Consider the following 24,971-nt stretch of genomic DNA (forward strand, 5'->3'; position numbering starts at 1 on the left):
GGCCCTGGGCAGGGTGTCCCTCTACATCACCTCCAGCAGCCCCCAGCTCGGCCCCAGAGGCAGGTGCCACCAGTGACTCCACTTTACGGAGGAGAAAACCGAGGCTCGGAGGGGGAGTCCCTGTTCGGGGGGAGCTGGGTAGCGAGGACCCAGCCCCCAGGCTCTCTAACAAGGGTTCTCAGCGTGTGCTCTGGGGACCCCGGTGGGACCCCAGGCCTTTCCGGGGGGCCTGCCATCCAGCCTTGCCAGCCACAGATCCGAGTGAAGCCGAGTTTCTTCAATAGGTTCTTTCAATACACAGTCGATTTCTCGTAACAGACCATGAAGCCGTCAAGATGAAGCCCTGGCCTTCTGGGGAGGAAGCGTGTGACCAGCTCAGAGGGAAACACACCAGGTCCTTTTGGGGGGGTCTGGCCGGGAGGCGGGGACAGGCCCTCTGAGAAGGTGCTGTCCGAGTGTCCCCGGCAGGAAGGGCACGGGTGGGAGGCTGGGAGGAGAGCAGGGGGCCGGGGGCCAGCCGGGCGGGGCCTCGCGCAGTCCCGTCCCCGCCTCTGCGCTCCTCCCCGCACAGCACGTCCGCCAGCCCGTGGACCGTGACGCGTCCTCGCTGAGTCACCCGCCGCCTCCCGCGGGGCCCGGCGCCACCTTCTCACGGAGGACTCGCTTCGTTGACCCTCCTGCCTCTCCCTCCACCCCGCGGAACCCAAAGGGCCAAAAGCTTGAGGGTGTGTTTGCTTTCAACTTCCAACCTTCTCGTCCATTCATTTATTCACTCGACCGACGCGCGTCCCGTGTGCTGAGTGCACAGCCCAGAGCCTCCCCTCCCACCTAGAACCTGGGCCGGCTGCACCTGAGCCCGCCTCAGACTCCGCTCTCCTAGAGCCCTGATGCCGGGGAGGGGGGGGGGGCCCGGAAGCATCTCCCCCAACATCACGTGGGTGTGACAGAGGGCTGCGGGGGGGGCGGGAGGGAGGCAGAGGGGCTCCTCTTGCTCCCAAACCTGAGATACAACCGGTTGTTGAGTCTGGAGCCTCGAAGCTCCACTCCGCACCTACCCAGGCTACAGACAATCCAAAAACTGCAAGAAATTAAGAGATCACCAACCCACCTCTCCCCCCTGAGCTGCCCTGGAGAGAAGCACTCGCCGGCCTTCTCTGTCTTCTGATCCAGAAACCTGGGCCAGAGGCCTGGGAACTGTTTGCAAGGCTGGACATTTCAGTTAACAAACAAGTTCTTTGCTCACGGCCAAGGGGAGGGGCAGCAAAACCTGAGCCTGACTTTTCTTTCAGTGAGAAGCCATTGTTTATCCTCTCTGGGAACTTCCCCACGGGTGGGAGGGGCCGCGGCGCGGAGGGAAGGGTTTGGGACTGGAGACAGCGCGCTTACCAGCTCTGTGACCCCAGGCAGGTCAGTGCACCGCGCGGACCCTCCGTGTCCCCTTCAGCAAAATAGGAATAATATTAAATGCATTCCGGAGAGAATTAAATGAGGTCTGGTTAAGTAAAGTGCCTGGTGCACGGCGAGCCAGTCATGGGCGGCAAGCGTTTCTATTAATAGAAATACGGGAGCCTTAGGAACTGAGAATAATCACACTCCCTCCACGACGCCCACCACCTGACAGTCGCTAATGCAGCATCTCCACTGGCCTCGGGGGCCCAGGTGCGCTCCCCAGGCCTCTTCCTTCCCCGAGTGACCGCAGGCCTTCTCGCAATGGCCAATAAGCACATGTGCACAGCCTTGCCAGCAATCAGGCAATTAAAGCAGCAAGATACACTTGTCACCTGTGAGGTCGCCGAAAAATCTAAATGAAACAGCCTGACCCTGTCCTGTGCAGATAAAGTCGAGAAGGAACGAGGAAGGTCACCCCTTGCCACTGGGAGTGAGTAGGAGTGTGGCCAGTCTGGCGACAGCCACTGAAGTCGGGGCATGCGGCCCCTGCAGGTCAGAGGTCCCGCTGGACAACATCCGCCCAGGAGAGACGCTCGTGTGTTTGCACATCTGCCCAGGATGGCGTTGCTCACACCACCAAGGAATCGGAAACAACCTAGATGTTCCTCGTTTGAGGAGGGATGGGAGTGGGTGTGGGGTTCCAGACAGTGGTGAAAAAGAACACACCGGAACACACCAGGACCACAGCAGCACCACACCAGGAATGCACTAGTCATGTGTGCACTAACGCGAGTTGATCACAACAATGCTGGGTGAAAACAGGAAGACGTATGATGATACACACCAGAGTACTATTTATACAAAAAATTTAAAAATAACATGCAAAATAGTGCTATGTACTGTATGTTCATAGATAAACACATTCTTCTGAAGGTATAAAAATAAGCCTGGAGGACAGAGCCGTGTTCATGATGGTGGTTCCTCCTGGCGAGGGGAGGGGTAGGGTAAGGGCAGGAGATTTCAGAGCTTTCACTGTCATCGTTTCTTTTTTAAAAGAAAAACTTGAAGGTGAATATGCCAACCTCATAACCTGTGATTCTGGGTGGTGAAAATACAGGTTTTGTTATATTATTCATGGTTATTTTCTGTATTTTTTTTTTCAAAAAGGGAAACAAAAAGGAAGTTCTCCTTCACAGAGAACATAGGCTGGGAAACGTGGGAAGAGTGGCTGGTGTGGAAAGCCACCACCCTCAGTGAAAGCTGAAGCCATCTACCGAGGTGCCTGGGGACCAGGACACACAAGATGCCAAAGGATCAGCTGCCAGTGACCAGTTGGGGGGACGCCGGGGCCTATACGTGGGGACACCTGGTGTCACCACCGTAACAGGTGGTCCTGTCAGTGTCACTGCGGGGCGGGGGGATGAGCTGACACCAGGCTCCACTTGATGAGATGCAACAGGAAGGACACCCATCACCTGGGGCTCTTCTCCCCAAAGTGTGTGACCCAGGGGAGCCGTCAGAGCCACCACTCAGCTTTCAGGACTCACAGAGGACAAGCACGGTGTTAAACCACACAGGGAGGAAGCAAGCAGAGAGGGGCTGTAGGACACTCCACAAGACAGGCCGCGTCCACGTCAAACCAAGAGAAGACGGGAAAAGAAGAGAGAAGAAAAGGAAACAGGGCAAAAGGGAGGGGACGATTCTAGAAGAAAAATGGCTAGAGACAAACCAACGCCACGTGTGACCCTCTCTGGATCCTGAATCAAAGGAAGCAACCACGGGCTTCCCTCGTGGCGCAGTGGTTAAGAATCCGCCTGCCAATGCAGGGGACACGGGTTCAAGCCCTGGTCCGGGAAGATCCCACATGCCACGGAACAACTAAGCCCGTGCGCCACAACTACTGAGCCTGCACTCTAGAGCCCGCAAGCCACACCTACTGAGCCCACGTGCTGCAACTACTGAAGCCTGCACACCTAGAGCCTGTGCTCCGCAACAAGAGAAGCCACCGCAATGAGAAGCCCTCGCACCGCAACGAAGTGTAGCCCCCGCTCACTACAACTAGAGAAAGCCCGTGCGCAGCAACGAAGACCCAACGCAGCCAAAAATAAATAAAATTAAAAATAAATTCAGGGGCTTCCCTGGTGGCGCAGTGGTTGGGAATCTGCCTGCCAGTGCAGGGGACACGGGTTCGCGCCCTGGTCTGGGAGGATCCCACATGCCGCGGAGCAACTGGGCCCGTGAGCCACAATTACTGAGCCTGCACGTCTGGAGCCTGTGCTCCGCAACAAGAGAGGCCACGACAGTGAGAGGCCCGCGCACTACAATGAAGAGTGGCCCCCGCTTGCCACAACTAGAGAAAGCCCTCGCACAGAAACGAAGACCCAACACAGCCATAAATAAACAAATAAATACATTTTAAATAAATAAATAAATAAATTTAGTAAGGAAAAAAGCAGCCACAAAAGCTTCTTAGGACAACTGGGAAACTTAAATACAGACTGGATATTAGATGATGCCTTTGAATTATCACTGATTTTCTTACGTGTGAAAATGACAGTCTGTGTGAGAGACGGTCCATCTTCTTTGAAGACGCTGCAAAGCATCTAGAAGGGGTGTTCTAAGGTCCGCAGAAGGTACAGGCAGAGAGAGGGTGCGGATGACAGACACCAATGTGAACACTGGTCAACCGCTGGAGGTCCTGGGGGTATTCATTTCACCTTACTTTTAACCTTTCTCTGAGATTTGAAGTTTTCATAATAAAAAGTTTTGAGGGGAAAAATTTTTTAAATGGGAAAATAGGTCTTCCCACAAAAGGTTGGGAATTCACTGTGAAGAAACCGCTGTTTGCTTCTTCAAAGTGGGTTTTGCTAAAGTACCAGTCTCTAGCATTTCTGAGAAATTAGTACAAATCAAAGCAATGTAGGAAATTCAGCACATCTGAGTCGTATATGTAAATTGCCATCATGAAAATCAGGGCTTTCGCTGCATTTCTAAGAAATGTCCTTTTTTGGATACTCTTGCTTTTGTCTTGCCTCTGGAACTCCCTCAGAGAAGACTGAGCCACGTGGCCTCACGGGGGCAGCGGACACCAGGCCCCAGGGAGGCCCACACAAGGTCTGGGGGCAGGGCGCTCCGGGCCCAAACCCCACAGGCGCATGCGGACAGTGAAGCAGGCCCACTGGAACGTTCACTTGGCCAAGTGATTCCACTTAAGGAATTCAAGCCACTGCACGAGACACGGAGAAGGTAAATCACGTACGAAATGAAGGCAGGGAATGTTTAGAATAGCGTCTGCGATGCTGTTTTGTTTTTCCTGGTGACCACTGAAGAGCTCATGTAAAAAGATAAGGACTTGATTGATAGGATATATGAAGTGAAAAAAGGAGCCTGTTTACAGTGTGTTTAATCTGTAAGAAAATAATGCGGGGGGTGATGAGGCAAAACCCATCACGTGGTGGCACGTACACGCGTGTGCCCAGATCAGCTCACGGGCCTGCAGCCAAGCCTCCCGCTGGGAGGCTTTGTGCTGGATTTCCTCGCACAGGGTTTGAATTTCTATTCACTGTGTGCTCATTCTATCTTTTGAAGGACACATATAATGGAGCCAGCTCCCAAACCTTGAGGTAACAAAGTCTTTGCTCCAGGTTCCAAAACTCTTCTGTCCCCTTGAGTGTGGAGCTTAAAATTAGAATCCCGAGCCTCCCCCAAGACGGCTGAGACAGGGCTGGTTTCACAATGAGGCTCAGAAACCTCGGCACCTGTTCGGAGGGCGCCCAGCGCAGGGGGTCACACGGGACAATTCCTGCAGCACGGCGGGGGAGAGGTCCCACGGGCTGCGGTTCTGTTTGAGCTTTGCGTTCATCGTTTGGGCAGAGGAAAATGAGGCCCCCAGAGACCCCCAAAGGTCCCCCAGCTTGTTCCGTCTGGTGTAATAAAATCAAACTTTGAGCAAAGAGGCCAGAAAAAAGAAGTGGACGATCCGGTTTGTATGCTCCCTGTTCAGGAACGGACTAAATGCATCTGTGGTGACAGACGTCAGAATACTGGTTATGCTGGGCGGGGTGGGGTGTGCTGCTTCTGGGGGCTGCAAATGCTCTAGGTCTTGATCTGGGGAGTGCTGCCTGGGTTTGCACACATGTAAGCATCACTGGCCTGCCCACTGAGAATACTGCCTCTTACTGCGTGTACATTACACCTCTAATTAAAGAAAACAGAAAGTCAATACAATCCATCATTTGTAAACAGTGTTTAAGCAAAAGCATTAACAAGCTGTGAGTAGCAGTGAGACGCTGGGGACCCCATCATTCCATTCTCGCCGCCCAAAGCCAGGCTGGATCTTGTTCAGTTTGTTTTTCATTTCATGGGTAACTGCGCTGGTGTTAAAACTCCAAAGGGTGGTCTCACCGGGTGAGACCACGTGTGACTGTGGAAACGGAGGCACGGTCGGCTCACCCCCTGGGAGCCAGCTGCTCTGTGAGGCGGTGAGAGCCCCGGCCCCGGGGGTGCGCTAGCATAAGGTGCAGAGGGACGCGGCGAGGTCATCCCACAGGGACGCTGGGCTCGCCCCCCTCCAACAGGCGACAGCATCTGTGGTTGCCTGGGCTCACAAATCCCCCCACAGCCAGCCGTGGGCTTGTTACTTTTCACTGACACAAGGAATATGTACCTCCGTGTAAAAATTAAAATGTTACAAACGGGGCTGAAGCCCCTCGGCCCCCATCCCCAACCTGGTCCCCTCCTGCCCTACCCAGCAGGACCACTGTCATGGTGCCCATCCTTTCCATAGCTCTGCCACGCCTGTGCGCACACAGTCGTAGGCAAGGAGGCCTGTTCGTCTTTGTCTCACGGAAAGGCCTCTTACTGCAAGAATCATGCCACAAACTACTTTTCACTCAACCATAGGTCTTGACAATCTCTCCACGTCACTGTGTACAGACCTGTCTCCCTCTTTTTGACGGCTGCGTAGTATTCCTGGTTATGGCCCTCGAGCTTCACATGCTCGGCCATCGCTGCCCGGTGGGCGCTGGCTCTGTTTCCGTTGCTCCACGTCAACGGTGCTCCACCAGGCACCCTCGTGCGCCTGTGGCCCCTGGAAGAGAGCTTCCAGGTCATGGATCAGGTGTAGGTTCTCCATCTTACGTGACCCTGGCAGGTCCCCTTCCACACAGAGGTACCAACACGCTCCCTCCCGCGGGCCCAAGCTCATGCTTCCCCAGATCTCCTCCTCTCGCTATTACTGCACTTTAAGACTTTGCCGACCGGGTGGATGATAATCAGCTTTTCTGATTATTGATGAGACCGGGCGCTTTCTAGGTCGTCCGGTCACTCGTATTTCCTCTCCCATGCGGCCCACCACCTACGCCAGCCCTGCCCTAAGTCTTCCTGGGCCGCCCTGTCTCTCCCTCCACCCTGATTCCTCCTCAAACTCCATGGGCTTCCGGTGACTTCTGAAGCTGCCGGCCTCCAGCCCTGTCCCCGCGCAGGTTGGGAAGGCGGGAATAAAGTGACCGCTGACGAGGGCACGGTGAACTCACTGTGCCAGGAAAGTGCTCTGCGGCCTGAACTGTGCACACATCCCGTTGTCGTCACCACCTGTACCCTTGTACCCACTTCACAGAAGAGGAAACAGAGGCACCAAGAAGTTACGTAAATCGCCACCAAGGCTTCCTGCTGGTACGTGGCCGAGCTGAGACTCAAGCCCCGTCTGTCTGGCTCTAGTTCAGCCTCTCAGGTGCTCTGAAGGGGGCGAGGCCAGGGCTCAGGAAGCACAGAGAAGGGGCACCTCACCTGGCCTCGGGCGGTCAGGAGTGGCTTCCCAGAGAAACGGACACCTCAGTGGCGCCTGAAGAAGGAAGGAGAGGAGCTGACGGGGCAATGAAATAGGAAAGGGTTGTTGAGGAAGAGGGAAGGGCCCTGAGCAATGCCTGGAGGCTGGGTCACCCTGGCTGCAGCCTGGTGTGTGTGAGGGGGCAGGAGACCAGGCCCGGTGGGCAGCGCACCCTGGGGGCTCAGCAGACAGCGTCCGGGGGGGCTCCTGGAGCATCAGGCTGGGCCCACACCCCTCAGCTCCTGAGACAGAGGGCGCAGGCGCAGAGGGAGGGGAGCCGCTGATTTACATCCTACCGGTGGGGGGGGAAACCCAGGAAGTGCAGCCCAGGCACTAATCAAATCTGGGCTAATAATAAACGTCCTGAGTAATGAGTGGCCTGGGCCGGAGCAGGCGAGGTGGCCGGAGCCGGGTGGGCCAGGAGGAGCCATGTGAGTAGCCGGGGAAGTGGGGGTGGGCGCGGGGGGCTCTGCCTGGGGCTCTGCGTGGCATCAGGGATGCAGGGGAAGCGGTGCCCACGGTAGACGGGCAAGCTCGAGCTGCCCCGGGGCCTCCCGCGCCCGTGCACGTGGAGAGCGCTGGGTCTGGGGCCCTGGGGGTCTGGCCTTGCTTTCCGGAGAGCAGCCGCAAGCTTGGAGGGTCACCCTCACAGGCAGGAAGTCCCTCTCACTCCCACCCCAGGCTGGCCCCAGGACCCACAGCCAGATGGGCCAGGACGTTTTTTAAATATCAGGAGTGTTTAACGGGCCCTCCTGCAGACGTCGACCCGCGTCCACACTTCCAGGATTACCCATGCCCCGCTGGATCACTTTAGAGACAAGTCCAAACAGCGCGTTTTTGATCTGTAAATACCTCTGTATTTCTCCCTTAAAAACAAAAACTCCTTAAAAAACAAAACCCCAGAAAACTCTCATGCCATGACGACTTCTGCAAAGAATGATTCCTTAGTGTCACCAAAGCGCCCATGTTCAGACTTCCCCGACCGTCTTGTCAATGTCTTTTCCAGCTGATTTGTTCAAATCAGGATCCAAACACCATCGTTTTGGTTATATGTTTTAATCTAGAACATTCCCACTCTGTCTCATGTTTTCCCTTGCTGTTTTTTTTTTTTTTTTAATCAAAGAAACCGGATCATTTATCCTATAGAATTTTCATCAGGGCAGGTTTTGAAGGTTTGTTCGAAGGCCCAAATCTGGAAGCGTGGGTGCTAAAGCAGGTAGAAGGGTCCAGGCCCCCCACTGTGCAGACAGGACCCACGGCCAGGTTGGAGGGGCCACGGCTGCTCTGTCCCCCACTCGCCGGGCAGGGAGCACACCTCTTCTGTGAATCCTTTGGATGGGAATCCTTTGTGTCAAGCAGCCACCTCCCCAGATGTGTTCCCAGCTAAGGGCTTGGATGTATGAGATTCCTGAGAGTTGGACTAGGAAGGCACAAGAGGTCACCTTGGCACAGGATGGAACCACCCAGGCCCAGGCCCACGAGTTGGGAACCTGTCAGAACTGGGACCTGGCACTGACGGAGGCTGCCAGGAGCAGCTGAGTCGGGCCTGCCTCCCCTTGTCCGCCGGCTCGCTGTGTGACCTTGGAGGAGCCCCTTCACCTCTCTGGGCTCCATTTCCTCTGTCGTAAAATGAAGGAGAGGCTCTCCCCCACCAGAAGTCCCTGAGAAAAACACAGAAGGGCTTTGAACCTGCCTGAGCCCCTCCTGAAGAGCCACAAGCAAAGGCGCTGAGAAGGGTTGCAGTTAAAAACAACAAAACTTTGGCTTTCTTTAGCCCAACGTTTTTCAAACTAATTTGACCACAGAGGCCTTTCTTGGTCCAGCGCCTGCAAAGCCAGGCATGTGAGGGAGACGAGCAGACAGCTGGGGTGCAGGAGAGCCCGGGCCGTGAGTCCACAGACCCAGGCCTGGGAGAGCTCTCCCCTTCTTCCCGCGGTCAACGCGGCTTCTGTTCTGCTGGCCAGTGTCAATTTGGGGCTTTTCCTGCCCTTCTTTGGGGCTGGATGATGGTTCTGGGACTTTCTGGAGGTTCCGGTGGTGTTGGAGGAGGGGTGGGCAGGGAGAGCGCAGACATCCGGCCAGCTGGGTGTCTGCCATCCGGCCAAGCGGGCTCTGTGTCCCCGTCAGGTCCAGTGGCTCGGTGCCCTCTGACCAGGAATGGGTCTTTGAGGCTTCCTAGGCTGCCCTCGTCCGATCCAACCTGCCGTCCACTGGCCATCGCTTCCCTGTGGGTGGGGTGGTGGCAGCTTCTACCCTCCTCTCCCCAAATGGGACAAGGCTCAGGGGTCTCTTCAGTTTTGTGTGGGCCTCTGCTTCTTTTCTTTCTTTTTTTTAATAAATAAATAAATAAATTTATTTATTTATTTATTTATTTATTTATTTATGGCTGCGTTGGGTCTTCGTTGCTGCGCGCGGACTTTCTCTAGTTGCGGTGAGTGGGAGCTTCTCTTGTTGCGGAGCACGGGCTCTAGGTGCACGGGCTTCAGTAGTTGTGGCACATGGGCTCAGTACTTGTGGCTCGTGGGCTCAGTAGCTGTGGCTCACGGGCTTAGTTGCTCTGCAGCATGTGGGATCTTCCCAGGCCAGGGCTCGAACCCATGTCCCCTGCATTGGCAGGCGGATTCTTCACCACTGAGCCACCAGGGAAGCCCTGCTTATTTTCTTTTAATTGAAGTATAGTTGATTCACAATGTTGTGTTAGTCTCTGGTGTAAAGTGATTCAGTTCTACACCTATATATTCTTTTCATATTCTTTTCCATTACGGTTTATCACAGGAGATTGGATATAGACCCCCGTGCTCCACAGTAGGAGCTTGTTGTTTATTTTATATATAGTAGTGTGTATCTGCCAATCCCAAACTCCTAATTTAGGTCCTCTTGCTTTTATTTATTTATATTTTTTGGCTGTGCCGTGTGGCTTGTGGGATCTTAGTTCCGCGACCAGGGATCGACTTGGGGCCCCGGCAGTGAAAGCACCGAGCCCTAACCACTGGACCGCCAGGGAATTCCCAAGCCTCTTGCTTTATAAGTTTGCTTTGTGAATAGATGGTAGTCACAGGCTGGAAGCCCAGTAAGTATAAAAAGGTACATAACACAGCCTTCCTTTCCTCCTGGTCCTCTGTCCGCCCAGCTTTCCTGCCCCCTCTAGAATAAACAGCTCTGTTCAGATGCTTTACGTGCCACCAAGTTCACCTGTTTAAGAGCTGTGCAACCATCACTATAATCTAATTTTAGAACATTATCATCACCCCAAAAAGAACCCCTGTCACTCCTCATCCCTCCCCACCCCCAGCCCTAGGCTAGCACTGACCTACTTTCTGTCTCTATAGATTCGCCTACTTTGGACATCTTATAAAAACGGAATGTGCTGTTTGATGACTGGCTTCTTCCATTAGCATGTTTTTGAGGTGCATCCATGTGGTAGGGTGTCAGTACTTCATACCTTTTTGTGGCCAAATAACATTCCGTTGTCCGGATGGACCACATTTTACTTATCCATTCATCAGTTGATGGACATTTGGGTTGTTTCTACTTTTTGGCTATTATGAACAATGCTGCTGTGAGTATTCATGTACAAGTATTTGGGTGGACATGTTTTCATTTCTCTTAGGAGTGGAATTGCTGGGCCATATGGTAACTCTGTGTTTAACGTTCTGAGGAGCTGCCAGACTGCTTTCCAAAGCAGCTGCGCTGTTTTTATAATCCCGATTAACACAGGAGGGTTCCAGTTCCTCCTCATCCTCGACAACACTTGTTGTTATCCATTCGTTCATTACAGCTGTCCCAGCAGGTATCTCAGTGTGGTTCTGAGTTTCCCTTACAACAAACGATGTTGAGCATCTTTCTGTGTGCTTATTAGCCATTCAGATAGCTTTTTGGAAAAATGTCTAACTCCCTAACCCATTTTTAAACTAGGTTATTTGTCTTTTCATTATTCAGTTGTAAAGCTTCTTTATATATTCTGGATACAAATCCCTATCAGATATATGATTTGGAAATATTTCCTCCAAGTCGGTGGAATATCATTTTATTTTCTTGATGGTGTTCTGTGAAACACAAAAGTTTAAAATTTTTATGAAGTCCAGTCTCTCAAGCTTCTTTTTAATCATTTGTGCATTTGGTCTCACTGCCTAACCCCAAATCATGAAGATTTACTCCTGTTTTCTTCTAAAAGCTGTCTAGTTACATTTAGGTCTATGACCCACTGTGAATTACTTTCTGTGTATGGTGTGAGTTAGGGGTCTACATTCATTCTTTTTTTTTTTTTAATTTATGTATTTATTTATTTATTTATTTATTTATGGCTGTGTTGGGTCTTCACTTCTGTGCGAGGGCTTTTTCCAGCTGCGGCGAGCGGGGGGCCACTCTTCATCGCGGTGCGCGGGCCTCTCACTGTCGCGGCCTCTCGTTGCGGAGCACAGCTCCAGATGCACAGGCTCAGTAGTTGTGGCTCACGGGCTTAGTTGCTCCACGGCATGTGGGATCCTCCCAGACCAGGGCTCGAACCCGTGTCCCCTGCATCGGCAGGCAGACTCTCAACCACTGTGCAACCAGGGAAGCCCCACATTCATTCTTTTGAAGGTGGCTTACCCAGTTGTCTCAGCACCATTTGTTGAAAAGACTATCCTTTTTCCTGTTGAATTTTCTTGGTATCTTTGTTGAAAATCAATTGACCATAAATGTTAAGCTTTAGTTTTTGACTCTAAATTCTACTCTACTGACCCATGTCTGTCCTTATGCCAGTACTACACTGTCTTATTTACTGTTGGTTTGTAGTAAGTTTTGAAATTGGGAAGTGTGAGTCCTACAACTTTGTTCTCTTTCAAGAGTGTTTCGGCTCTTCTGGGTCTCTTGCATTTCCATATGATTTTAGGATCAGCTTTTCAAATTTTGCAGAAAAGCCAGCTGGGAATTTGATTGGGATTGCATTGAATCTGTAGAATTATTTGGGGAGCACTGTTATCTTAACAATATTAAGTCTTTCCATCCATGAATATGGAATATTTTTCCATTTATTTAGGTCTTCTTTCAGGAATGTTTTGTAGTGTTCAATGTACAAGTTTTGTACTTCTTTTGTTCAATTTATTCTGCAGTATTTTATTTAAAACACTGTTTTTGGTTTCTTATGTTTCCTTACAGTGTTTCTTTATGTATATACTAATACCTATAAATCTAGATTAGAACTTTCTCCCTTTTTGCAGAAAGAAAGAAAGGAAGGGAGACTATGAGCCACGCTGTTATGGACCTTGTTTTTATTTTTTTATTATTTAAATAAAATTATTTATTTGGTTGCGCCAGGTCTTAGTTGCGGCAGGCGGGCTCCTTAGTTGTGGCATGCGAACTCTTAGTTGCGGCATGCGTGTGGGATCTAGTTCCCTGACCAGGGATCGAACCTGGGCCCCCTGCATTGGGAGCACGGAGTCTTAACCACTGTGCCACCAGGGAAGCTCCTTGTGTTTGTTTTTCCACTTAATATATCTCGGAGTTCTTTCTAAAGCAACATACAGAGAGCTTCCTCACCCCTTTTCTATAGCTGCGTAATAGTCGAGTGTATATTATTTACTCAGGCAATCCCCTCCTGAGGGACATTTGTGCTACTTCCAATCTTCTGCTATTACAAACATTGCTGCAATGAATTTATCATTTTGCACTCTGAAATAAATTCCAGAGTTTAATCACTGTATCAGCAGGTAAAAACATCAGTCATTTTGACTAACGTTGCCCAATCTCCCCCCGTGAGGGTTATCCCTATTCCTCTCCTTCCAGAGCGAATGAGTGCCACTCTCCTTGTGACCTTTGCCAACAGGAGGTGTTATTAAACTTCTGGATTTTTAGCAATCTATTAGGGGGAAGATGGTCTCAGCGTTAATTCAAATTTGCTTGTCTCTTAGGAATGAGACCAGGCAAATTTATGCTGTTCATCCCTGTCTGTGAACTGTCTGTTCATTACCTTTGCCCAATTTTCTGTAGGGTGGCTTGGCCTTTTCCTTTCTGCTTACTCTTTTTTCATATGTGTGTTTCTCCTTTTGATTGATTGATTGATTGATTGATTGATTTATGGCTGTATTGGGTCTTTGTTGCTACACGTGGGCTTTCACTAGTTGTGGCGAGCGGAGGCTACTCTTCATGGCAGGTGCGCAGGCTTCTCATTGCAGTGGCCTCTCTTGTTGCGGAGCACGGGCTCTAGGCGTGCGGGCTTCAGTAGTTGTGGCACGTGGGCTCAGTAGTTGTGGCTCACGGGCTCTAGGCGCACGGGCTCAGTTGCTCCGCGGCATGTGGGATCTTCTCAGACCAGGGCTCAAACCCATGTCCCCTGCATTGGCAGGCGGATTCTTAACCACTGCGCCACCAGGGAAGCCCCTCTGCTTACTCTTTAGATACGAGTTGCAAATGTTTTGTTCCCGTTTTTCATTTGTCTTTGGACTTTCCTTCTTAAGCTGCTTTTTTGCCATGCAGAAGTTGTTTGTTTTGTGTAGTCTATTTTATCTATTTTTTATTTTATAGAGTTTGGATTTGGGGTCATAATTAGAAAGGCCTTTCATACTCCAAGGTTATAAAGAAATTATCGAACGGTTTCTTCTCTAGAAGTTTTTAAAATTTTATTCTCTTTCACACTTAAATCTTTGGGCTGTTTCTTCAATCCAGGGGAAATTATTTTCTGTGCTGTTTTCTGGCCCAATCATTTTGTGCCAAGAATCCTTTCCTCTAAGTTCTGAAAGCAAAAGCCAGGATTTCTGCTCTGCCCACCCCACCCCCCAACCTCAGGACACCTCTGCCCTGAGTCCTACTTGAAGGGAGGAGATGCAGGCAGGGGAGGGGGCAGAACAAAACTCAGACATTACACAGTGTCAACACAGCGCAAGAACGAGGGTTGCTTTCTACTCCCCATGTCTTCACTGAGGACAGCTCTCTATAAAGTATTTGGTTATTTGTGAGCAGTGGCCGAGGACCTACTGTGTGCCTCGTATTACAGAAGCACTGGGTTCAGAGATGAATGAGACAGTGTAAGGAGGTAGACGGCTACACCCTCAGATGTCAAATTACAAAATAAGAAACATCACCAGGTAGAAGGTGCTCAGGCCACATGGCCGTCCAGGAAGGCACACCTGAGACATCTCAGAGGAGAGGTCAGGTGACACGGCAGCGTACAGGGACAAGTGTCTTTGGGAAGTTATAGTGCTTCAGCCACAAGCTGAGGTTTTGGGGGCAGTTCCCAGGCCTGGAGTGTGGATTTGCTGATTATGAAATGATTATAATTAATCCATTATATTTTAAACCACTTTATCCAAATAACTACCACTCGGCAACCGCACCTCGGGCCAGTTCCATGCGTGTCATGCGCACGTCCTCGAGGAAACCTCCTCTGCAAAGGAGCACCCACAGTCCCCGTTTACAGAAAAGAAAACCCGAGGCTGTGCTGCCAGCCTTTCCCAAGCTGGCTGGCTGGTGACTCAGAGCTGTGCCGTCCTCCACAGGCACGGCTGCGTTCACACACATTCTGTCACTGAACCATGGGAAATCGGTTTTCAGAATGAGTCAACAGGAGGCAGAAATTACAATGGGAAGAAACGGTCATCCTCACCTTTCTCTCTTCCTCCTTCTCCCCCTCCTCCTCCTCCTCCTTCCCGATTCATAAAAGAGAGACTGTAAACGGTCACTGTAATTCTCTCATCTGTCACCCAGAATGTTGAAACTGCTGAAACTCTCTCAGACCCCCTAGCCCACCAGGTGCTCAAGGAGAGACCACCCTCTTTGCTGCCAGCTAATCCATTTGCCCCAAATGCAAAACCCTCTGCAGTTTTTCTCCCTCCTTCCTTCCTGTCTTATAAGTCCTGTCATTGCCCTGTTCACAGACAGTGGTCTAGGGGTGTCCCCTCTCACAAGTGAGTGACTATTGTAGACACAAAGTCAGAGTTATTCCCTGATTGTTGTTCACCTCAACATGACGATGTAAATTTTGTTCACAGCTGAGCCATGTGACCTCCCTGGAGTTGAAACTCCTTGGTTTTCTCTGCATGTCTCAGTAACTCACCCACAGATCTGGGGCAGATCCAGCCTGTCAACTGGTCAAGCAGACTCGCTTATATACGGTTCCCTGTTTCCACTGGAGATGTTCCTCCCGCTTTTCTCCTATTTTAGTTGAGATAGGGCTCCCCCCTTGGCCTCCAGGCCATGTCCCAGGGACTCCCTTCACCATCATTCTGAGAATTTCTATCTTCCCCTCTTGACTGAGATGGACCCTGCTTCCCCCCCTCCTCCATCTGTTGAAAATCAACTGACCATAGATGGAGAGCTTATTTCTGGGTTCTATTCTATTCCACTGGTCTGAGTATCTGTCTTTATTCCATTATCACACTGTTTACTTTAGCTTTGTAGTAAGTTTTGAAATCAGAAAGTATGAGTCCTCCAACTTTGTTCTTCTTCTTCAAGATTGTTTTGACTGTTCAGGGTCAAATGAATTTTTAAGATGGATTTTTCTATTTGTGTAAAAAAGTCACTGGGATTTTGTTAGGGATTGTATTGAAACTGTAGATCACTTTCAGTGGTATTGACATCTTAACATTGTCTTTCAATCCATGAACACGGGATGTCTTTTATTTAGATCTTCTCTAATTTCAGCAATGTTTTGTAGTTTTCAGGGTATACTTCTTTCACCACCTTGGTTAAATTCATTCCTAAGTATTTTATTCATTTTTATGTCTCTAAATATGGATTTGTTTTCTTAATTTCCTTTTAGGATCGTTCATTGCAAGTATATGAAAAATGCAACTGATTTTTTGTGTTGCTTTTGTATCTGCAACTTTGCTGAATTTTTAACAGTTTTTAGTGTGTGAAATTTTTAGAGATTTTACATATAAGATCATGTCACCTATGAACAGATAATTTTACTTTCTCCTCTCCAATTTGAATACATTTATTTTTTTTTCTTGCCTAACTGTTCTTCCAGTACTATGTTGAATTGAAGTAGTAAGAGTGGGCATTCTTGTTTTGTTACTAGTCATAGGAGAGAAGTTTTCAGTCTTTCACCACTGAGTGTGATGTCAACTGTGGGTTTTTCATACATGGTTGTTATCACGTAGAGGAGGTTGTCTTCTATTCCTACTTTATAGAATGTTTTTATCATGAAAAGGTGCTGAATTTTGTTAAATGCTTTTTCTGCCTCAAAATGATCATGTAGTTTTTTCCTTCATTCTTGTAGTGTATTACATCTATTGATTTTCATGTGTTGAACTATTATTGCCTTCTGGAAATGAATCCCACTTGGTTATAATGTATAATCCTTTTAATATGCTGTTGGATTTGATTGGCTAATATTTTGTTGAGAATTTTCACATCTATATTCACAGGGCATATTGGTCTGAAATTTTCTTTTCTTATGATGTCTTTATTAGGCTTCAACATCAGTGTAATGCTGACCTCACAGAATGAGTTAGGAAGTGCTCCCTCTTCAACGTTTTTGAAAGAGTCTGAGAAGGATTAGCTTTAATTCTTCTTTAAATGTTTGGTAGAATTCACCAGTGAAGCCATCTGGTCCTGAGCTTTTTTTTTTTTTTTAATGATCACATTCTTTTTTTAAAAAAAAACTTTATTTATTTTTGGCGGTGTTGGGTCTTCGTTGCTGTGCGCAGGCTTTCTCTAGTTGTGGAGAGCGGAGGCTACTCTTCATTGTGGTGTGTGGGCTTCTCATCGCCGTGGCTTCTCGTCGCGGAGCGTGGGCTCTAGGCACGTGAGCTTCAGTAGTTGTGGCACACAGGCTCAGTAGTTGTGGCTCATGGGCTCTAGAGTGCAGGCTCAGTAGTTGTGGCGCACGGGCTTAGTTGCTCCACAGCATGTGGGATCTTCCCAGACCAGGGCTCAAACCCGCGTCCCCTGCATTGGCAGGTGGATTCTTAACCACTGCGCCTCCAGGGAAGCCCTGGTCCTGGGCTTTTTGTTGGGAGGTTTCTTATTACTGATTCAATCTCTTTACCTGTTATAGGTCTATTCAGATATTCTTTCTTCATGTATCAGTTTTTGTAGATTGTATGTTTCCAGGAATTGTCCATTTATTTAGATTACCTGATTTGTTGGTGCACAATTGTTCACAGTACTCTCTTATAATCGATAAAATATGTACCAATGCCCCACTTTCATTTCTGATTTTAGTAATATGAGTTTTGTCTCTTTTCCTTAGTCAATCCAGCTAAGGGTTTGTCAGTTTTGTAAATCTATTCAAAAACCCAACTTTTGGCTTTGTTAATTTTCTCTATTATAGTTTTTCTTTTTAATTTATTATTATTATTATTTTAATCAATTCTTTCTATCTTTATTTATTTGGCTGCATCAGGTCTTAGTTGCGGCATGCAGGATCTTGGCCATAGCACGTGCGCTCTTTGTTGCGGTATGCGGGCTCCAGAGTGTGCGGGCCCAGTAGTTGTGGCACGCAGGCTTAGTTGCCCCATGGCATGTGGGATCTTAGTTCCCCAACCAGGGACTGACCCTGTGTCCCCTGCATTGGAAGGCGGACTCTTAACCACTGGACCACCAGGGAAGTCATCTTTTTCCAGCTGACTTACAGCTTTTCTATTACAGCTTTTCTATTCTCTTTTTTCTTTATCTCCGCTCTAATCTTTCCTTATGCTTGCTTTGGGTTTAGTTTGCTTTTCTTTTTCTAGTTCCTCATGGTATACAGATAGGTTAAGATCTGAGAAATTCTTCTTTAGTGTACCCATTTATACCTATAAATTTCCCTCTTAGCATTACATTCACTGTATCCCATAACTTTTGGTACGTTGTGTTTTCATATTCATTTATCTCAAGATATTTTCTAATATCTCTTGTGATTTCTTCTTTGACCCATTGGTTAAGAGTGTGTTGGGGGGAATTCCCTGGTGGTCTAGCAGTTAGGACTCTTTGCTCCCAATGCAAGGGGGCCAGGTTCAATCCCTGGTCTGGGAACTACATCCTGCATGCTGCAACGAAGATCCAGTGTGCTGCAATGAAGACCCGGCACAGCCAAATAAATGAAAAAAAAAAAAAAAAGTGTGTTGTTGAAGTTCCACATATTTGTGAACTTCCCAATTTTCCTTCTGTTACTGGCTTTTAGTTTCATTCCACTTTGATCAGAAAAGATTCTTTGAATTACTTTAACCTTTTAGAACCTATTAAGACTTGTTTTGTGACCTGATATATAGTCTGTCCAGGAGTATGTTCCAGGGACGCTTTAGAAGAATGTGTAGTCTGCGTCGCTGAGTACAGTGTTGCGTATGTGTCTGTTATATGGTTGCTTTACAGAGTTGCTCAAGTCATCTTGTCCTCACTGATCTTTTGTCCAGTTCTCCTACCCACTACTGAAAGTGGGGCATCGAAATATCCAAATATTGTCATAGAACTGTCTATTTCTCCCTTCAATTCCGTCAACTTTTGTTTCATATGTTTACACTCTGTTGTCACACACGTGTTTATAATTGTTAAATCTTCTTGCTGTATCAAACTTTTTTTTAAAATATATGTATTTATTTTTGGCTGTGTTGGGTCTTCGTTTCTGTGCGAGTGCTTTCTCCAGTTGCGGCGAGCGGGGGCCACTCTTCATCGTGATGCGCGGGCCTCTCACTGTCGCGGCCTCTCCCGTTGCGGAGCACAGGCTCCAGACGCGCAGGCTCAGTAGTTGTGGCTCACGGGCCTAGTCGCTCCACGGCATGTGGGATCTTCCCAGACCAGGGTTCGAACCCGTGTCCCCTGCATTAGCAGGCAGATTCTTAACCACTGCGCCACCAGGGAAGCCCCTGTATCAAACTTTTAATCAATATATCTTGTCTTTGTCTCTTGTAACCTCTTTTGATTAAACTACTTTGTCTTATAATAATATAGACACCTCAGCTCTCTTTTGGTTATTATTTGCATGGACGATATTTGTCCATTGTTTTACTTTCAAGCTCTTGTGTCCTTTCATCTAAAGTAAGTCTCTTGTAAACAAGATATAGATGAATACTGTTTTTTTAATCCAATCTCCCAGTCTCTGCCTTTTGTAATAGCAGAGTTTAGTCCATTTACAGTAATATGATTACTGAAAAAGGAGTTACTTCTGTCATTTATCTATGTGTTTTCTGTATGTCTTATGTTTTCTGTTCCTCAGTTCCTCCACTACTGACTTTTCTTTTGTATTTAGTTGATTACTTGTAGTGTGCCTTTTTTATTCCTTTTTTCTTTCAGTTTCTGTATGTTTTTAGTTATTTTTTCTAAGTGATTACCCTGAGGATTACAATTAACGTCTTAAACCTCTAACAACTGAGTTTCAATAATACTTAGTTTCAGTAGTGTACAAACACTGTTCTATATCTCTGTCCCTTCCTATTGATATTGATATTGTCATAGATTACCTTTACCAGTGCTCCTTATTTTTTCTTATGACTTCAAGTTACTGTCTAGTGCACTTTCACTTCAGCATGAAGGACGACTCCCTTTAGCATTTCTTGTAGGACAGGTCTACTGGTAACAAACTCTCTCAGCTTTTGCTTATCTGGAAATGTCTTAACTTCTCCTTCATTCCTGAAAGATAGCTTTGCCAGATATGCAATTCTTGGTTGATAGTTTTTTTTTTTTTCCTTTTTGTACTTCAAATGTAACAGCTCACTTCTAGCCTCCATGATTTCTGAGGAGAAACCAGCTATTAATTTTATTGAGGATCCCCTGTATATGACAACTGTTTCTTTGCTGCTGATTTCACAATTCTCTCCTCTTCGGGTTTCCACAATTTTATTACAGTGTGTCTCAATGTGGGCGTCATTGAGTTTATCCTGCTTGTTCACTGACATTCTCAAACATGTATATTCATGTCTTTCCTAAGATTTGGGAAGTCTCCAGCCATTATTTCTTCAAATATTTTCTCTCTCTCTTCTCTTTGAAATTCCTATATGCAAACAGTGTTACATTTGATGGGCTCCCACGAGTCCCTCAGGTTCTGTTTATTTTTTCTCATTCTTTTAAATTTCTGCTTCCTATTCTAAATAATTTCAATAGTCTTATCTCCAGGTTCACTGATCGTTTCCTTCTGGCTGCTCAGATCTGCTATTGAACCCCTCTAGGGAGTCTTTTCATTTCAGTTACTGGACTTCTCAATTCCAGAATTTCAGTTTGTTTCCATTTTTTAATAGATTATTTAGAGTGGTTTGAGGTTCACAGAAAAATGGAATGGAAATTACAGAGAATTCCCATATACCCCCTGTCCCCAAACATGCACAGCCTCCCTATCAATATCCTGCACTAAAGTGGCACATCCACTACAATTGAGTAACTATATTAATACATCATTATTGTCCAAACTCCATAGTTTACACTGGGGTTCACTCTCGGTGTTGTACTTTCCACAGGATTTGACAAATGTATAATGAATGACTTGCATCCACCATGACAGTATCATACAGAACAGTTTCACTGCTCTGTATAATCCCCTGTGCTCCACCTTTATCTCTCCCTCCCCCATAACCCCTGACAACCAGTGATCTTTCTTCTGTTTCCAGAATGTCACAGAGCTGGGATCATACAGCGTGGAGCCTTTTTAGCATGGCTTTTCTCAGTCACATGCATTTAAGATCTCTCCACGTCTTTTCATGGTTTGAGAGCTCATTTCTTTTTAGTGCTGAATAAATTCCATTGTCTGGATGCCACAGTTTATTTATCAGTTCACCTACTAAAGGGCATCTGGGTTGCTTCCAAGTTTTGGTTCCTTTTTTTACAACCTCTTATCTCTTTATTCATATCCTCATTTTGTTCTTACATCATTTTCCTGATCTCCTTTAGTTCTTTGTCTGTGGTTTCCTGTAGCTCATGGAACATATTTAAGACAGTTGATTTAACATCTTTGACTAATATTTCCAATGTCTAGGCTCCCTCAGGGATGGTTTCTGTCAAATTCTATTTTTCTGTGAATGTGCCATATTTTCCTGTTTCTCTGTATGTTTTGTAAGTTTTTTGAGAACTGAACATTTTGAGCATTACGTTGTGGTAAGTCCGGAAATTTAACTCTCTCACTCCTCCGGGATTGCTGGATTTTTTGCTGCTGAGAGCTGGAGTCTGTTTGTGACTCTTCCAAACTATTTTTGCGAAGTATGTATTCCTTGTGTGTGGTCACCAAAGTTTCTGTTCCTTCGTCTCTGCAGTCAACCAGCGACCTGACAAAAGATTTCCCTAAATGTGTGACTCCCCAGATGGGGGGGCAGTAGGTCTCTGTCAATCCCCTGGGAGCCACTTCAGCCCAGGGAGGCTGAAACGATGACCACCACCCTCTGTGTTGGCTCCTCAGTGATCAAAAGCGGCGACCAGCGATTAGAACCCACAATCCCAACATTCAGAGGACAAGGTCCTTACAGCCCATCCAGGTCCCGGCAAGTTGCCCCAGGGGCATGAGCAACCACCAACCCACGACAGGCTGAAAGGCACCAAACTCCCCAAATCTACCAGCCTCTTTGCCCGACTGTCCCGTGGACAACCCCAGAGCGCCAATATCGTTACTTCAGCCGAGGCTGCCAGCTTGATGGCCGTTAGGGGAGAAGCAGGTCGCCGGGGCTTCCTCCTGGCCACCTTCCCTGGCATTGCTCTCACGCCCCCGCTTTGATTTGAAACGTCCACAGAGTTCCTAACTCACAGAGCCCTCCCTGTAGGTGACCTGCTTGTTCTCAAGGAGGCTTTAGAATCTCCTCCAAGTCTCTGTTGCTCCTGAATTTCACGATGGTGGGTCTTGGTTTGGGAGAATTTATTGTGCAGGACACCTGACTGGCTCTTTGAATCTAGAGGCTGTCTTTCAAATCTGTTTTCTCTGGAACTCCCATCAGTCAACCTCCGGACCTCCTGATAGAATTCCGTATTTTTCGTATCTTTTCCGATTTTCTGGGATATTTCTTCAATTACATCTTATAACCCTTTGACAGATGTTTTTATTCTGGCTATTATATTTTAAAATTTCTAGTCATTCTTATTTGTTCTATGCATACAATTCTTTAAAAGTAGCACATCACTGAGAATTCCCTGGCAGTCCAGTGACTGAGACTCCACACTTTCACTGCTGAGGGCCTGGGTTTGATCCCTGGTTGGGGAACTAAGATCCCACAAGCTGGAAAAAAAAATTAGTACACCATTCTTTCTCGCGGATATGAAAGTTCTCTTCTCTTTCTAAGGATGTCTTGTTGTCATCTTGTAGTTTTCTTCTGTTCCCTGCATTGTCTCTATTGGCACCGGGTGGATTTCTTCTGCATGCATCGTCCAAGGTCTCTTTCATGCAGAGGTGGTGCTCCAATATCAGGTGACCCTTGGCTGCGGTTCACAGTTCACACTGAGGCACTAACGGCTGATTGGAAGTTCTGGGTAAACGGACAGGGTTTTCACACAGAAGCTTTGCTCTAGTGGTCAGGCAGCAGCATGGTCATTTTCTTGAAAGACTCTCCCAGTCAGTGCCTCCAGGGCTTTTCCTTTGGGTCAGTTTTTCCAGAGCAGAGTCTGCTGGTTTCCTGCCAGTTGCAGGATGTGGGAGGACACACCTTTTACAAACCTGGCCATAGCGCTCCTGAGGTATGGCTGGGGGAAGAGTGGACCTCACTGCCACCCCTCCTCAGCTGTGTCTGAGGAGACCCCAACCTCCTGCTCAGGTGGGTGAGGGGCCGTCACCTGCCTGGGGTCAAGCCCTCTTTATGAAAGTCTCCATCCAACCCTATTTCACTGCTCTGCCCTCCCATCCCCCACGGTCAGAGGCCCTAGTGCCCCAGTTCCAGGAGGTTCCCAGCATTCGGTGACTCAATTCCGCTTCCTCCCCGTGAGCTTCAGCCGAGAGAGATCTTCAGCTAAAGCCTGTCGCCCCAGGCCCTCTGCCTTCCGTCTTCCAAAACGTGGCTGACACCTGTCCCCTGCCGCAGTCACTTCTTCCATCTTTGAGGACAATTATCTTTTCCTGCCCTTTCAGTTTGGTTTCAAGAGGGAAGGAGGATAAACCCAGGTAGTTAAGCTGCCGGGTGGAGTGGGAGCCGCTGGTCTTTCCTCAGCGGATTTCCAACAAAGAACAAACAAGTGCCTCAAAAAATGTTTAAAAGAAGTCGTTGGGGAGGAAAATGCCATGAAATTAGGCAGAAAATTACAGAAGACTCCGCAACACACAACCATCTGGAATGAGTCCCAGATGCCTTGCAGAGCCAAAGAATCCAGACATGAAAGTTCAAGAACGGGCAGTACCAGCAGCCTACGGCCCTGTGGCGTTCAAACTCAGAACAGAAGTTACCTCTGGGAGTGGATGTTGGGTGTGAGGGGCCCATGGGAGTCATCAGGGTGCAAGAAATGTTCACCACCTTGACGTGGTGGTTGTGACACAGGTGTGTACACGTGGAAAGATTTGTCAAGCTGTACTGTTGAGATTTGTCATTGTGCGTGTCTCACATCTCAGCAAAAGAGCAAGGGAAGGAAACGGACATTTATTGAGTGCTTGCTGTTTGCTAGGCACTGGCTAGGTCTGCTTTTCTAATTCATTCATTTAATGAGCACCTACTATGTCCTGGGCACTATCTAGGTTCTGAGGACCCAGCAGCAAACAAAGCAATTAGCATCTATGCCTGCGTGATGCTCCCAGTTAATGGGGAGACAGTATCAAATAATTCCATCACGAAAGTCAAGTGACAACAGTGACAAGAGCACGTCGGAGTGCAGAAGAAGGGGCAAGTCCCAATCCAGGGTGGGAGGGTGTCAGAAAGGTTTCCCTGAAGAAACGAAGTTGCAACAGAGATCTGAGGGGTCAGAAGGAAATGACCAGTCGTGGAGCAGGAAGAGCATGGGGTGCTAAGGGACCAGCACGTGCAAAGATCCCGTGGCAGGAGGCGTGTGCACGTTCATGAGGGCAGAGAACAGGGCCGAGCAGGGCTCCGCTGATGCCAGAGGGGCCTCAGAACTGCCGTGCCCCAGCTGGGAAACTGAGGCTCAGGGTGTCAGCCCCGGGTTGCCCAGCAAGTACAACTGGGGCAGAAACCAACTTTGTCTGTTTCCCCCTAGGGAACGTGAGCGGGAGAAGCCGCCTGGGCTCCGGCCTCCAGTGGTGCCAGCTGCCCTCACATTCCCTGCCTCTCAGCCCCACAGGGCCTGCGGCTGGGGTTGGCCATGAAGCCCTGCCCCGAAGAGCAGTACTGGGACCCGCTGCTGAACACCTGTGTCTCCTGCAAAACCATCTGCAGCAATCAGAGCCCACGCACCTGTGCAGCCTTCTGCAGTGAGTCCTGGGGCCCGAGCCTGGGCTGGAGGCCCCTCCTGCCCCCGGAGGTCCCCCTGGCCTGCACTCGGGGCCTGAGGAGGGGTGGAGGGAGACGGGAGACGGACCGTGTGGCACCTTCTAGCTTTCCACCCTCCTACCCTCCTTGCAGCTTCCCAAGCATGCTCTGTTCCTTCCTGCCTCAGGGCCTTTGCACAGGGATGCATTGCCCCACCTTCTCCCCTGGGCTCCCTCCTACCCGACCTTCAGGTCTCAGCCCCAAATCAAGAGGTCCTCTCTGACTGCCGGATGGAAAGTGGGCCCTCCTTCATCATTCTCTGCTCTTTCTTCTGAAACTTTTTATTATAGAAATTAGGACAGAGAGAGAGGACAGCATGATAAACCTGTCTACCCATCAGCAGCTTTAGAAATTCCACCTTTTCAGTCCCCAATTTTTTTACTTGTGTATTTTAAAGCCAATCCAAGAACTCGTTATCATTTTACCTGTAAATACTGGATCACGAATCCCTAACACATAAGGGCCTTTAAAATATAACC

The 24,971-nt window shown here is 48.4% G+C and overlaps 1 protein-coding gene across 1 annotated transcript in view; it reads left to right on the top strand.

The window, feature by feature from the left end:
* Positions 1 to 24,971, top strand: part of TNFRSF13B (TNF receptor superfamily member 13B) — a 45,392-nt gene that overhangs the window by 11,517 nt on the left and 8,904 nt on the right. The window contains exons 5-6 of the mRNA XM_036838185.1: positions 572 to 725; positions 24,297 to 24,434. Of these exons, the coding sequence (XP_036694080.1) occupies positions 572 to 725; positions 24,297 to 24,434 (292 nt within the window). The remainder of the gene's footprint in view (positions 1 to 571; positions 726 to 24,296; positions 24,435 to 24,971) is intronic.

This window comes from Balaenoptera musculus, chromosome 20 (assembly GCF_009873245.2).
Source record: "Balaenoptera musculus isolate JJ_BM4_2016_0621 chromosome 20, mBalMus1.pri.v3, whole genome shotgun sequence".
NCBI lineage: Eukaryota > Metazoa > Chordata > Mammalia > Artiodactyla > Balaenopteridae > Balaenoptera > Balaenoptera musculus.